Source organism: Condylura cristata, unplaced genomic scaffold, assembly GCF_000260355.1.
Source record: "Condylura cristata isolate star-nosed mole 26May11 unplaced genomic scaffold, ConCri1.0 scaffold00019, whole genome shotgun sequence".
Taxonomy (NCBI): Eukaryota; Metazoa; Chordata; class Mammalia; order Eulipotyphla; family Talpidae; genus Condylura; species Condylura cristata.
The window spans coordinates 25,707,743-25,723,272 of NW_004567120.1; the positions used below are offsets into that span (position 1 = coordinate 25,707,743).

Below are 15,530 nucleotides of genomic sequence, written 5' to 3' on the forward strand. Positions count from 1 at the left end.
TCCTCCCGGGAAGGCGGGAATCGAACTCATGTGGAAGTGGCTTAAGTTTCTTTGTGCTGTGCTTTAACCTGCTGCGCCACCAGGGAGGGCCCTAAAGTATTGAATATCTTATATGATTTATCAAAAACTATGCTAAAATTAAAAAAAAAAAACATAATGCCCTAATTCAAAAGTCTAATTATGGTGTCTACTGAATGCATTTTGTTTTCATACAACTATAAAGTCAAAAAAATTGTAAATTGAGCCACCATCAGTTGGGAACCATTTGCAGTCATTACCTGTGGCCTAATGGGGAGGGTGCGCAATTATAGACGGGTAGAAAGGCAAGCGCCAGCGAACTTCGTGACGCTCCACTTCTTGGCATTATGCTGTATAGGCGTTTTGTACATTATTTTTTTTTTAAGATTTATTTATTTATGCATATAGAAATGGGGTACAGCCAGAGGTGTAGGGGCAGTGAGAGGCTTCACCAGAGACAGAGTGGGGAGCAGGACAGGCAGATCGACAGTTACACTGCTGAGGGGAGCAGCGGGCGAATAAGAGAGGTGTGCTGAGCCATGTGGGTCACCTCCGGGGCTGGGATGGAACTCGCACTGAAGCCACCACAGCTCGGCTTAGCTTTGCGGTGCCGCGCTCCAACCTGCTGTGCCACCAGGGAGGGCTCCTGTACATTATTTTAAAAATCTTTCTGTGCATCTGAGTTACTTATTACATCTGACTAAAGAATAAAGTCATTAGGTTGCTACTGAATAAAGTCATTGAGAATATAGGTCATTATGATGCTTAGAAATTATTTTGTGTGTCAGAGAAGGACCATGTAAGACAGAGTGAGTATAAATGGCAATGGATGAGATTTCAAGCTTGTAAGGCCTGGATTATTCGAAGGGAGATGGTACTGGTGTGGCTGTCAAAGGCAGAATAAGGGGTGAAAAGTGCATTATAAAGCATATATCCTGAGTGGTTTATCTGGGAATTAGACCAATGTCCTTTAGGTTAATTTAAGTTCCAGATTTCTAAAGTACTATGAAGCTAGTGTTGGTGGCTATTTCTCAACAAACTTTGAAATCTTTGACCAACAATTTAATTCTAACCCTAATTAGGCCTAAGCTGAAATTATTAAACATATGTATCTTTAGGTCCTACCATGTAATTACCATGGTAATTAGGCATTATGCTGGCTGCTAGGAGGGCTACTGAAATGAAGACAATGACATGGACTTTGCCTTTAAAAAACAGTAATATAGGAAAACAGACCCAGAGCCGACTCAGCATAATGCAGTATAGTAAGGTCTATAGCAAAGGTCTGAGCAGAGTAGGTTTGCAAGGACAGTTTTGGAAGCCCTTCTGTGGGGGCACGAGAGTCAGGAAAGATTTCACAGAAAGCATGATGTTTGCTCTGGATTTTGTAGAATGAAAAGGAGTAATTCAGGCAGAAGCAAAACCATAACTAAAAGCTTAAATCATGAAAATATGTAACAGTAGTAGTCTAGTATGACTGGACCACATGACAGTGTCATCAAGATCACAAAGACTCTTGAATATCATAGAGTTGAATTTTGTTCCTGTAAGTATTAAGGAACTATCAAAGGATTTTAAAGAATGAAGTAACTTGATCAGATTTATCACTGAAGCATCAATTGAACAGAAAGCCTAAGCGGGGAGGAAATGTATTACAGACCAGACAATGATGGGAACCTGAGCCAAGGCAATGGTAGTGAGAACAAAAGAAAGACAAAGGATTCTACAGGCATATCAATGTTAGAATAAGCATGGCATAGTGATAAACTGAGCAAGGAGTAAAAGCGAGACATTCTAGTTTAGATGTTAAATGATTTGTGGATAGAATTTAGGAGACCTGTGCTTCACAAGGAAGACAATACATTTGGTTTGGAAATGTATAATCTGAAAGGACCTCTAGGAGCAAGAGGTGGAAATATCCACTGACACAGCTTGCTTGTTGACGTTCCTAAAATATCTTGAGTCCAACCTCTTCTTTTCAACTCCATTGCTCCCAACTAGTCCACATTCACAACCACACTCATAACCATGTCTCCTCTGTACTATTATGATAGATTCCTAATCAATCTAGGTTAGTTGCATCCATGTTGGTCCCTCTTATAGCCTACTGTCCATGCAAGAACTGGAATATTGCTTTCAAAATTTAGGCAAGATCTTACCATACCTCTCTTCGAAAATCCTTCAGTAGTTTCCTATCACAAATTTTTTATCATGACATACAGGGTGCCACAATTTCTGGTCTCTAATTATCCTCTTGAGTTCATTTCCTACTACTCTTCCATTTGCTTATGTAGCTTCAGCCATATTGGTTTTTCAGAATTTCATGTGTTTGTTTGCTTACAGTTCTTCATACAAACCAAGAATGTTTCCATCTCAACAAATTGTTGCAGTGACTCAAAGGGGCTCTCAATGAGGTCTGATTGTCCCAAACTGTTTAACTTTTATGGTGAAAGCTTTGGGAGTTTCAGCCTCCTGGGATTATTTTGAATAGATCCAAGCAATGGTTCAAGAAAGGACTCTGGCCAAAGTCAGAAAAATATAACTAACCAGAAAGGCTGAAATAGGGACCAGAAAAATACCATAAAAATACACTTGAAACATGACACATATTTATATTTTCTACTCTGTTCTCTCACCTTTGGTCAAATATTGCTTTAGAATATTTCTGCAAGGTTTTCATTCCTAAAGACCAGCTTCCAACTCTACCAGAAGTCACAGGATCTTTGAGAACATGTTTCCCTTACAGTCTCCAGAATGCCTAATATAGAACATTTCTATGGACCACTGTAATTTAGATGAAATCTAATGGAACTCAACTGATAATTCCAAAAAAAAAAGATAAAACTGAGGGAAACTTTTCTTGAAAGAACAGTTTTATGTTAGTCTCAACCTGAGTTGAGGGAGGAATGCTGTTCACTCTAGTCTATCCATCACACCCTAGTACAGTCCATTATATATATAGCAGATGCTCAACAAGTATTTGTTGAAAGGATGGATGAAAGACTAGTACATTACAGGCACCTCTGGTGGAAAATACTATTCCAATAACAAGAAGCAAAGCTTTTCTTTTCATTCTATCTTTGTCACATATCTGATGGGCCATATGCATTTCTAGAAACTTCAACCTAAGAGAAAATGACTAAAATCCTATGTGAGAAAGGCAAAAATTATGAGTTTTTTAGAAATATTAGGTTTATTAGTATTAGATGTTAGTGGAAGTTAGCCTGATGAAGAAATGAAGAGGGAAAGTAATTAACAGGCTTACAATATTTGAAGGACCATCATGTAGAATGAAGAATAAATTTGCTTTGCCTTGCTCTAGCAAATAGTCCTAAAGAGTGGGAAGTACAGAGAAATTTCCGTTGAGAATAAAGAAACACTTTCTTACAATAATTAATGTCCCGTGCTGGAGTGAGCTAACAAAATGGTTTTATACTCCCTTCCAATGGCCTCTTTTTTCAGGTAAGTGAAGGATAATCACCCAGAGGGCTATTGTAGGGAAGACTTCTGCATTGGGAGGAAGACTGAACCAAGAGAGCGTTTTTCCAACTAGTTTGTATCCCATTAAGTGGAGTCATGAAATCAATTTAGTGGCAACTGAGCAGCATTGTTTTAAGTGAATTAGAACAGACGAGGGGATATCTGAGTGCCTCTCCCATCACAGGGATGAGTGTGGTCTTTGAGAAATGCATTTTGGAAACATATTTACATATGAACAAATGTGTCCACTGAGTTCTTACTGCGGATCGCAATCAGAGATGTTTGAACAGCCTTGCTTTAAGACGTAGCAGCTCTGAGAATGCTTGTCTCTGTTGCAGAGGTCCAAAATTGCTGTCTATGAGAAAATGTGGTCTTACATGAAATCAGCAGAGCCATCTGTGTTTACCAAAACGACAGCAGATGGAGTGGCCCGAGTGCGGAAGTCCAAGGGAAAGTTTGCCTTCCTGCTGGAGTCAACCATGAATGAGTACATTGAGCAGAGAAAACCGTGTGATACCATGAAAGTTGGTGGAAATCTGGATTCCAAAGGCTATGGTGTGGCAACCCCTAAAGGCTCAGCATTAAGGTGGGTGGAATAATATAACAATATCCGTGTTGTTATAGTATTCCACCTACCCTGATGCATTTTGTTGTCATTTTCTTTCTTGTGGATTTTGAGGTAACTTTTAAAAGTTTAAAATCTACACTATTCCATGGAGTTAAATAAGACGGTAAATTATGGTTTCATCTATTTAATGCATCCATTTTTTTAATGTTCTCTCTCTGTGTTGTCCTCTCTGACTGTTTGTTGCTGTTTTAATTTTACAGTTCAACGGCTTTTCAATTTAAATGGTAAAAGCCAAGTTATGGTGCCATATGTGACGAATGTTAATTGCATGGATGTGGTGTTCTTGTGACTTTTTTCCTCAAAGACAATTTCCCCATCCCGCACACTTCAGTTTTGAGCAAATGTTATCCTCCATGCCACCTTCCAATATTTAACCCTGTATTTGCTGTACAGACATTTTTATAGCTCCACGTTCTGTGAAATTTAGCCAATTTGTCCTCTTGTGCTCCTTTTTATACGTTAACGATTTCCTAAGCATTTGTGCATTTTCTTACAAGTTATGTTTTATCGTTTCAAGAAATGCTGTTAACCTGGCAGTATTAAAACTGAATGAGCAAGGCCTCTTGGACAAATTGAAAAACAAATGGTGGTACGACAAAGGAGAGTGCGGCAGCGGGGGCGGTGACTCCAAGGTCAGCCTCAATGTCACCACAACCGGGTACCCTTAGTGACGAGTAATCGGCAAGACTGTTATCTCACTATTGAGGAGAGAGCACAGGACTCACACATAACGTGGAATGACCAGGTTATTCCCCTGCCTGGCAGCTTGGGGAACCAGAAAGACTTCAGGGCAGGGCGCTGCCCACATTTTTGATCTAACTTGGGTCCCTTCTTAAACTCCCAGACAGAGGCTCCCATCCACACTCCTTCCCCCCCACACACACCTGCCTGCCTTCTGAAGGCCCGTGTGCGTCTTTGTGCGCTAGGGTTTCAAGAGCTCAAGGCTTTCCTTCAGACTGTCCCCGCCTGCCTCATCTGAGTGGTGTGAGGAATCAAAGCGCTCTACTGAAAAGTCAGGTGACAGCCTTTTTTTCAGCCCGAGGGCTTGATGGTTGCTCACCGAGGTTTGTCTGGTTGGTTGATTAGACTTGGCTCAGTCAATTACCTGTATGAGTGATGAGATGTTGTTCTGTATATGTGGCGGCCTATTTAAGCTGACCCCACTTAACTTGAAAGCCAAAGAATGAGCTCGGTTTCAAGTTAAGTGGGGTCTTTCTTCAATAGGCCACCCATATATAGACTTTGCAAAGATATTTTGTGTATTTAAACAAGTGCGTCGCCTAACCGTGATATTCTGTGTCTATGCACCCCTGATTTGGCTTCTTCTTAGCCATGTTCTTGGTTCAGGTAGGTCTAACTGTTATCCAGGCTGCCATCATGAGAAAACCCATCTTGCTTGGTCTTCCTCTGGCTCCTTAATGTTCCTTCGGGGCTAGAAAGAATGAATGGCTTTCACCCAAGCAACAAGAAATAGGGACAAATTCCGAAGACACAGCACCAAGTGATGGAAAGACGTGCTGGGTAAGTACAGGAGAGGACCTGAAAACAGCCTCCTCCATGGCCCAACGGGCATGAGGATTATATTGAAGCATGTAAGATCGGCTCTTGTACAACCAAGATACCGTGGGCATCTTGAGGTGAAGAACAGTGTTTCCCAACCACAGGCCAACAGACAGGCAAGCCAAAACTTGTCACCTTCAGAGACAATGCTTTACACTGTGCTCCTCTCTTTCCCTCTCCATTCCTCAGGACCCTGATGGAAAAGTTAGTTTGCCAGTCCACAGTATAACATGGGTTTGGAAACACTGGTACAGAGCACTTTCAAAGAAATACATTTAAAAACAAGTCTCTTCAGCACATAATCTTACCAGACATGGGCGAGGTCTTTTTTTGTAAAACCTTGATTAACCAGAACTCATGTAACCAGTACCCCAAACTGAATTGCCCCCTTCAGTATTCCACATTGATGAGAAAGCAGCAATAGTACCAAAAAAGAAGACTGCAAGAAATTGATATTTTTTAATCACTTGCCAAGAGGTGACCTGTGGTTAGGTCACATTCAACCCTGTCTCCTATATCTTCTCTTCATCTGGATTGACCCTCCCTCAGACATTAGAGGCAAGAAAGTGGATGCAAGCATTTTGAGAAAAAAAAAATTAGCCAAGAATGAAACAAATGAATATTCTTATTGAAAATTCTATTCGTCCTTATGGATTCCAATTAATCAAGGTTTTACTATGTGTCAAAGAGCACTAACTTCCTTTCCCACCAGTATGAACTGATGACATTGACAGTTTAGTTGAGCTTCTGGCTCATTTGAGTTTTGTAGTGGCTAACCTGATGCCTAAGTATTTAGCACCTTCTTCCTGCTCCTTTTTTTTTTTCCCATGTTATTAGCAGGCCTCAGAGATCCCTGGAAATATTGTTCTCATGAATTCATCACTCACAGCATGGTTAAAAAGGAGGCATGGACTATATCAAGATGACTCTAAAATATCCACATGATGTCAAGCACACAGAAGTTTTCAAACAACCAGACACTTGATGTTACATAAACAAACAAACAAAACATCTGCACGTATTTGGCTGAAATTTTACTTTTCACCCAGATGTTTGGGTATCATGAAGACCCCTAAAACTTTAGACCAGCTATTGGCAGCTAATTACAACCATCAATCAAGCATTTATTTTTTTTCCTCAGCTGATACTGCTGCAGTTATCAAGTAATCTTACTGGTAACCCACAATTTCCAATATTTGAAATGGTAATAGAAAAACATATCAGTAGATCATAAATATTTCCAACTTCCTTGACCATAGGGCTAATCGCCCAGGCATCCTTCAAATCACATTTTTTTGGTCATTCCTCCAACCAACCTTTTGATGGATAATAGTATGACCAGTGCCGCATATCCAACGATTATTTATTCCATTTCTGGATTACCAAGGAACTTGTCTTTATCTTCTTCCTTCTTGCTACCTGCTGTTTTCCAAGAGTGAGCAAGAGAAGGGACAAGAGATGAACTTGAATCTGTTTTACCACTATTTACTGGGGATGTCAAAAACAAATCAGTGGAGAAGAAGGTAGAAAAGGCAGTGAAACCTCAATAATTTGAAGCCTTCAAAATTCTAATTTGTGATAAACTGGACAGGGCCCAGTCTGCAGACTAACTTCACCAGGGACAGAGCCGACAGAGATTTGTTAAGCAAATGAGTTTAAATTAGATTGTCAGTTGCATTTTTCCTTAAGAGAACAAACCTCTTTCAAATGTTGCAAGCATTTATTAGATATAATCATATTCATTACAAGCCTATCTGCTAAAGTAGCTCTCATGAAGACCTCCAGTAAAGCAATGCTTTATAGTATGTTTGAATTACAAATAATCTTGAAGTAATAAAGTTGTCATTCTCCAAACCTGTTTTGTACTACAGGGCTTTCTCGTTCAAACCATCCTCTCCCCATTAGTGCAAATCAGTGAGGTCTAACTGTGCTACCAAAACGGCTTGAGAATTACATGACTTTATTGCATCCCATCCTTTCAAACATGACAATTAACTTTTGAATTTACCATTATTTCATAGAGAAAGTGAGACCCAGAGATGGTGGTAACTTTGAGAAGGTCACACAGCTAATGCTGTCACAAATCTTTGATGTCAGGGTCACCACTTGTAATAATACTGCAGACAGCAATTTATCACCACTACCTATTCAATGATTCTCATTGAATCTGATTGCCTAGCATCTATTTCCATAAAAATCAGGTTCATTCACTACTTTGGTTAGAAGGCAAATGGCATATTTAAGCCATTACAGCCCTTACTACTGATTGCTAAAAATGACAATAATCACAAAGCCCGACATTTGTGAGTGCTTTCACTTTTTCAAACCACTTCCATACCTATTATCTTGGGAACCAGGAGAGAGTAAAAACTTTTATTACTTAACTCTCTGTCTCTCCCCTACAACCTTTAAACAACGATAAATGGACAATTATGTTAAATTGTTGACTTTCTCTCCTCTGGCATGAGGCATTATACATCCTAAGCCTATTCTCTTATTCTATTAAAGAAACCAGCAACTTTTCAGGTTTAAACTGAACCAATAAAGTAGATATTTGTTATATTCTGAATACAAGGAATTATGATAAATTCAGTCATTGAGCTTGCCTTTAGACCAACCTACCAGCTAGAACTCAAAGCATGATTGGTTTTGTCAATTTCCGAAGCCTGGGTTAATAGAACCTAAACAAATCAGACTTGATCCTTCCTTGATGGACTGTAAAATGCACAGGCAAAACTCATGGAAATGAGAGCTGTGGTTTGGAAATTTTAACCTGCAAATCATTTTTTTGTGCCACCGTGCTTTATTACAATGTGTGTGCAAATACCATAATTAAGAGCCAGTTGGTTATTTCAATGATAAACACAGATCACCATGGGCTTGTGACAGGCAGTGAATGTCTGTTGTTGTAAGTCACAGCAGAATGGGCGTTTAGCTGCTGAATTACCACATAAGCACATATAGCTGCCTGTCACCTTAAGTTTTCGATTTCTACTTATTCCCCTTCCCACCCTGCTTTATTCCTTTAATCTTAGCTGAAGGGTCCCAGCTTAATGTTCCTGTGTAACTTTACCTTGCTAGAGGGGTCTGGTTGGTAAAATAAGTTATTTGTGACTAGGGTGACAAGACATCATAAACCCTGCCCCACCTTACCCTGAAATTGCCCTGGCTTTAGTTCTGTCCAGGGATTTAAATAGACTTCCAATGGTTTTATTTTCCAAACTGAAAGTCTGCACATCATGTGTGCTTTTGGGAACACTGGAGAAAAATATTTAAATGGGGCCATGTTCAATCCCTTGATGACAGTGTGAGTTAGGGGAGAGCTGCCTTTGTAAGACATCTGATTTGTAAGGCATATAGGGAAGTAAGGGTCAGGGACAGGTGTATACAGTTACACTTCCATTAATTAAGTCGTTGGATGATCACTATCATTTATAGAATATTGACAAGAGACATGCATTTTTATTACCTTCAAATCTAGAGAGAGGCTAGAATAAGCCTGCCAATGTGGTGCTGGGAACGAACCTAGGGAACTTATTAAAATTCATTTTAAAAATTGCTTGCAATTAAAATTAGTTGTTTCCTTTCATATAGATTTTAAAAATACCTAAAAAGAGTTTGTTCTCTTAAGAAATTCCAATATGTTTTCTCAGTATCAGTAGCAATCTTTTTTTATAATCCCACACATTTGCTTAGCAAGGAAGCAAAGATAATACAAGAGAGCCGTTTCAAGTGTCCTCAGCTTCCTGTTTGGTGATACATAGATGAAGTAGTAATGTGTTTCCCATATGTATAAATGAGATCCTCGATTCTATGTGTATTTCTTCCTCTTCATGTATGTCTACAATTCTCTCCTGCTATGCCACCGTCTCTTAACCACTTCTCTTCCACACCCAGAATTCTTTGACATTCTTGGGCCTTGGGTAATGGATATGAATCTGCATCTGCCTTTTACCTGCAACAAGATGGACCTTTTATTGGCAGGAGCCATCTCTAAAGGTAGACATCTTGGATACCCAGGTTTAAGACGGATCCCAATGACTCCTTATTGACACTGTTATGTGTGTAGGCAAGAATCATTACAGATCGATGGCATTCGCTGGGTCTTAGAAGAAGTTCCTGTGAATCACCGAGACTGGTTTGGGATCAAGGAGTAGGGTAAGTATATTATGCTCTTCGTTGGTTTGCATGTCTCTGTGCTGGTGCTGCCTCCTGGAAGTATGAAGAACCTGACAGTTTTCTTCCCTGATAGTGACTAAATTTGCTCCTTGAACTTACACAGTTCTTCCTCCAAAGAGCAAATCCTCACTTTCTCTCAAGTGGCTACTTCAAGCAAGGGAAGTTTTTGCCTTAAGAACTGAACCAGTCCAGTGACTGCCAAAACCACTGATTTTGCCAGATGGTGTAAAAGAATAAATTCTACCACCGGGAAAAGTAAAAGTGTAATCCAGAAAGAAAGTATTTTTTTTAATTATCCATTTCTAGTGAATTTATGTTGAAATTGACTACATGGCCTTAATGTCATTTCTATGACTAGAACATGATTTATTTGCCTTTGGTATTATACTGATAACTTGAATGTGTTTCATATTGACAAATAATGACCAAATGTCTAACACCAGTTCGACAGAAAGAGCAGCAGAAGTGAAAGCCTGAAGGTAAGAATGTTGTCATACAATTGCCAAGAGGAATGACACCGTGGTGGTGGCAGAATGAGGGGATGTGTGTCTGTCCCAAGACCAAATCATTTGGTTTCATTTGGAGAGAAGGTTCTAGAACCACACTCTCTAAAAAGCAGGACAGTCATGGAAGATAAACATGACTATTTGAAATGACTGAAATATACTTGCTGAGGGTGGGAGTTGATGCTGGTGGAGCAGGGTGGGGGCAGGTTTCTTTTATGGTGAACAATTGAAACCCATTCTCTTTTGACATTCTAGAGAGCGGTATAGCATCTGGCCCTTGGCACATGAGACAAATCCCCATTGGTCAGAGGTGGCAAAAGTTTGGTGCGTTCATCTGGTACATTCACATTAAAGCTTAATTTCATCTGCCCTTGAAGCAAATATTTCTCAAAATATAAACCCAAGGCAATAGGATATTTTACAAGAGAGAGCTGATTAAGAGCATCTCTGCCATTGTGTCCCGTCTCCCAACAGTGGTGGGTAATCAGCTCTGTGGGCGCTGGAGTGTGGACTAGAGGAGTGTGTAAGCACCGTAGCATAGCAGCCAGTCCTCAAACTTCAGCTCTGGTATACAGAACCCACTTGTCATAATCTATTGGGGTGTAAGCTAAGACTGACCAGGTGCTACGGGTATGGTCAAGGGAGGCCTATCGTGGGGAAAAAGAGAACACTGGTCCAGTTAAACTTTCAAGAAACACTGTACTAGAGTCCGGGGAATGAACTAGATATCATCAGAAAAATGGTCGTGTGAGTCTCTGGGAATACCAGTTTCTGCCTGTCTTCTCAGTCTCATCCTCTCTCAACGGCACTGGGATGAACTAAAGATGAACACACCTATACATAATAAAACCCTATCAGATTTGAAAGTCAGAATCCTTACTGGACCTCAAAACAGAGTGCCAAGGACAAACTGAGTAAGAAGTCTCCCCAGAGAAGTTGAACTGGGTGGGGGTAGCTCACAGCAATAATGGTTTGGGTTCCTGTGAGAGAAAGGTGGGTTGGGCCAACGTCTAGTTTGGCAGCAAACCCCTTAACTAAACTTTGCACCCCAGGGAATATAGGAGCTGATCACTTTGCATTTGAGAAGTGATATGTAGAAATGTACTGACTTTGCCCATCTCTGTGACTCCTGGAGACTGCTGCTTTAGCAGAGATGTTCATCGACAGGCTTCAATCGGACCACTGTTAAACCCTTAATTGACTCACAGCTTTCAACACCTAATGCCATACGCATGCATTATTGAATTTGCTCTTTGCACTTATATTAAATTATGATCTCATTAGCAAGGAGTTAAATAGGTTTGAGCTACATTGTGAACTATATAAAACAGAAACACTGTCTCGGAGGGACTTGTAGCAGCTAAGCGCTGCATACCTCTGCAGATCACTGTAGCTGCCCCTGTGGAATGAAGTTTGCTGATGTGGCCAGAGACCAGTAATGCCAGCTGTCACATGGATGTGACAGAAAGCTCAGGCTGATCCAAGGGTAGAAGGATTAAAATAACTTAAACCACTCATTCTCCTGGAATACTGCATCCAGAAACCCCAGAAATGAATAGAGATTTTTTTTAAAGGGCTCCAGGCACAAATGTCGTCTAAGGTGTATTTTGAATGCCACAGCCTCCAACATCTATGATATTGACTGGTAACTCCCTTCACTACATATATTCCAAAGTAATTTACAGAAGACAATATACAAGACCTTCACCTAGCAAAGAATCTTTTCTTGCTTGGTCATCAATCGGCTTCAACTTAATAAATCCAGACCTACCAGGGCAAAATGTCTGTAGCTGCCTACCAGTGTGTGCCTGTGGCTTCCTGCATGATACTAGTTTTCCAGAAAATGCTAAGGAGTAAGTGGTCAATTGGGAAAGATGATTGTTATTATAAAAACCTGAAATATCGTTCATAAAAGCAAGGACGAGAGGGTAGCTGTCCTCTCTCTACAGGACTGAAGAGAATTATAAATAGGAGTCTTTAAAAATAACTGGGGAAGCAAGTGTTAGGAGCTTGGAGTGAGGTCTGGCTGCAGCACAAGGGTGAGGGAGGGCTTCCAGCTTTGGTTGTGATAGGCTTCCATTTTCCTCATCTAGAGATTGTGAGCAGGTTTCTGATTCACATTGCCACATACCATTTTTGCCCATATGTGTCTTTCACTTCTCTGTGATCTTGTCTTTCTCTATAACCTACAGATTTAAATTTATGTCTATCCCAACTATTGGAGACCTTCTGGCATTGTTAACTACACAGACATTTGCTCGTTAGCTACCCCTGCCCAAAAGGGAGAAGTGGAGTCATTTAGAGCAGAATGTGTCCTGCATAAACCGCACTGTATCATGGGTGCTGTGTTTCTCAGGAACAGAGCCAAGCCCATAGTTCAAACTCTACTCCCAAACCTTCCATTGGAGGGAATTCAACTTGGTCATTACTTCACAAGACCCATTTTTGTCTGTTTGCCAGCATGGGAAACTCAGTGCCCTCACTCACCCACTCTATATTTCTTTGCTCATAAGAAAGAATCCAGGGCCCTCCCTGGAGGTGCAAGGAGTTAAAATGCAGAATTGTGAGGCTGGCCACGGCCACTGCAGCACGGGTTTGATCCCAGCCAGGGAGCTGACCCACATGGCGCAGCAGACCTCTCCTGACCTGCCTGCTGCTCCCCTCAGTTGTGTTTCAGTCAATCTGCCTGTTCTGCTCCCCACTCTGTCTCTGGTGAATCCTCTCAACCTCAGGACCTCTGGCCTATATCCCAGTTCAGTATGCATAAATAAATACTTTAAAAAAAAAAAGAAAAGAAAAGAAAGAGTCCAACATGACTACAAGTTACCTATGTTAGGCACTTCCTAAAATCAAATCCAATCACAAAATAAATTGGACAGTTTTTTGAAATGTATCGAAATCTTAGCGATTTTTTTCTTTAAAGTTTCTAATCTCACAGGGGCAAAATGGTCTTCTGACCCTCAAACTGTCTCTGTAAGTAAGTTTGGCCTTCGCTGAGACAGCGCTGCTCTGTGCAGAGACTAGCTGGTACTCCTAAGGCTGAGGCGGGAGTCTAGACAAGGGCCACCTTGGGCCAGATGCCTTGGAAAGTGAGCCCAGGCCCAGGCCTGAGCTGCTGCCGGGTGTGAGCGGTGAAGAGAAGCAGAAATTGCTATCAGCTGCTTGTATTTTCTTAAAAAATAAAACTCATTATCCAAACATTATGAGTCACATCGCTACCCTGATTTAAGAAAAGACAGGTGTCAGCTCATGTCAGCTCTGGAGTGTCCCCGGGTGCAGGGACCATCTCCTGCCGGAGGTCAGTGCGACCTTCCATACTTTTAGATGACTATCTTCATTTAATTATCTTTATGTAAATGAGTGTCTTAAATGACTTTGAAAATCACTTTGGCTCTTACACTAGCTTACTTAAGTGCAGTAAAACATTTTGTTCTAAGGGGAATTTCACACTTTTTCCCCGCTGAACATTTTTTAAACAAAGTGCAACAAAGAGTTGGAGTTCAGAAACAGTTCATCTGTTTCCTTTGCCATTTCTCAGGAAACATTCTATTTTAACAAAGAATGTGGCTCAAACGTAAAGGTGTGAAAATTATCATGCTGAAATTGCAGGCACCAGGAAGGAAAAGATCTTTGGACAAGGAGACATTCCCAGACTCCCTGAAATTGCCTCACAGAGGGCTCCTGTCCGCTCACTAACCCTGCCAACCATGTGCGGTCCTCACAGGCCTCTATTCAGCACGATGCTGACATGTAGCCCTTGAAATGGGGAGGATACCCAACTAATTTCCACCATCGAAATCTGACCTATTTTGTTTAATTCTTTCTGTAGTCTATTGAGGCGAGTACAAGAAATATCTCTAACTTGTAATTCTCCTAGGCCAGTTAAGGCCTGCACTCATTGCTCTGAGGCACGCAGCCCAGCCCGAGGCCTAGTGCTGCACCACACTAAAAGACCCCGCCTGCAGGCTATTTCCTGGTTAGGTTGACAAATACTTGGAGTATGGTGGTTCTTAAAGGAAAAAAAGCATTATGAGCATCCAAGCCCAAAGAGCAAAATAAGGGGTGTTGCTACGATTTTGTGTTCCACCTTGAACACACAGTACAGAGTTGGATGTACAATTTGCTTCTGGCCTGCCCTCTAATTTGTTGTGCAGGTTTGAGCCGATTACTTAACCTATCTGTGCCTGTCTCTTTACATGCAGAGACCATAAACCAAACTCTTAAAGTGACCACGAAATGACCAAAAGTAATGGTTGTAATAATAAAGCACTAACCTGAAAAGTAATATGCTGAAAGTTTTCTGCTCAAAAAGTCTTTATTGAGATTAACTATTCTACGTGTGCATAGAAATACATAATTCAATACTCTGGTGTTGAGCACAGTCTAGTGGGAGGCCTAAGACATGGCCGTGAACATTTAGGGAGCGTAGGTGATGAAGGAGCAGGAGAAAATGTAGAAGTGGGGAGCAAGAATGGCTTCATGGAAAAAATGACATTTGAAATGACCAAATGCCTACCTTAATTCCACTTCCTTAAAAAGACCAATGCGTGTGTGTGTGTTGCATGGGTTGCCTAGGTAGGCAACAGCTATTCCTTTTTAGAAAGGAGGGTCCTTTCGGTATCCCTATTTTCTCGCTTAGTAGAGTCCTTTCTCTTGAAACGATGTGACTGATGCTAAGTGGTGTAAAATGGCAGGGTGTGTGTGTGTGTGTGTGTGCACACTTTCACAGTCAACACTCGCACACGGACTGGGGAAGGGTGTCAATACATTCGGTTGATTTGGGTTGGAGTAGGCAATACAGCCATAAGGTACAGTAAGAAGAAATTATGTGGATAACGACTGCTTTTCTCTGCCATCTTGGGGATTTATTCCACCTGCAGCGACATACAGTTCTCGGCAGTTTGGCCTTGAATGTACTTTCTTCTCTTGGCAGCTATCCTCTAGCCTTGTTAAGTGGTATTAGGCGTGATTTCTGAGTACAGCTTTTATGCTCCTTGGCTGTACTGCTGCTTGACATGTTTGTTTTTCTCTTTCATTTTTATTTAGAAGTTCCTAAATGCACATCGGTTCACTGCCAGACTTCATGAGCCCTGTGATATTATTTTTTTTTCCAATCAAAGACTAGAGTTCTAAGAACATACCATTTGTCACATTTCTCT

General features: G+C 40.9%; 1 protein-coding gene across 4 annotated transcripts in view; it reads left to right on the plus strand.

Annotated features, from left to right (window-relative positions):
• The window catches only part of GRIA3 (glutamate receptor, ionotropic, AMPA 3), a 257,603-nt gene that overhangs the window by 228,871 nt on the left and 13,202 nt on the right, over positions 1-15,530 (plus strand). For all 4 annotated transcript variants that reach the window (XM_004685771.2, XM_012727148.1, XM_012727149.1 and 1 more), the window contains 2 exons: positions 3,837-4,084; positions 4,644-4,758. In XM_004685771.2, coding sequence (XP_004685828.1) covers positions 3,837-4,084; positions 4,644-4,758 — 363 coding nt within the window. The remainder of the gene's footprint in view (positions 1-3,836; positions 4,085-4,643; positions 4,759-15,530) is intronic.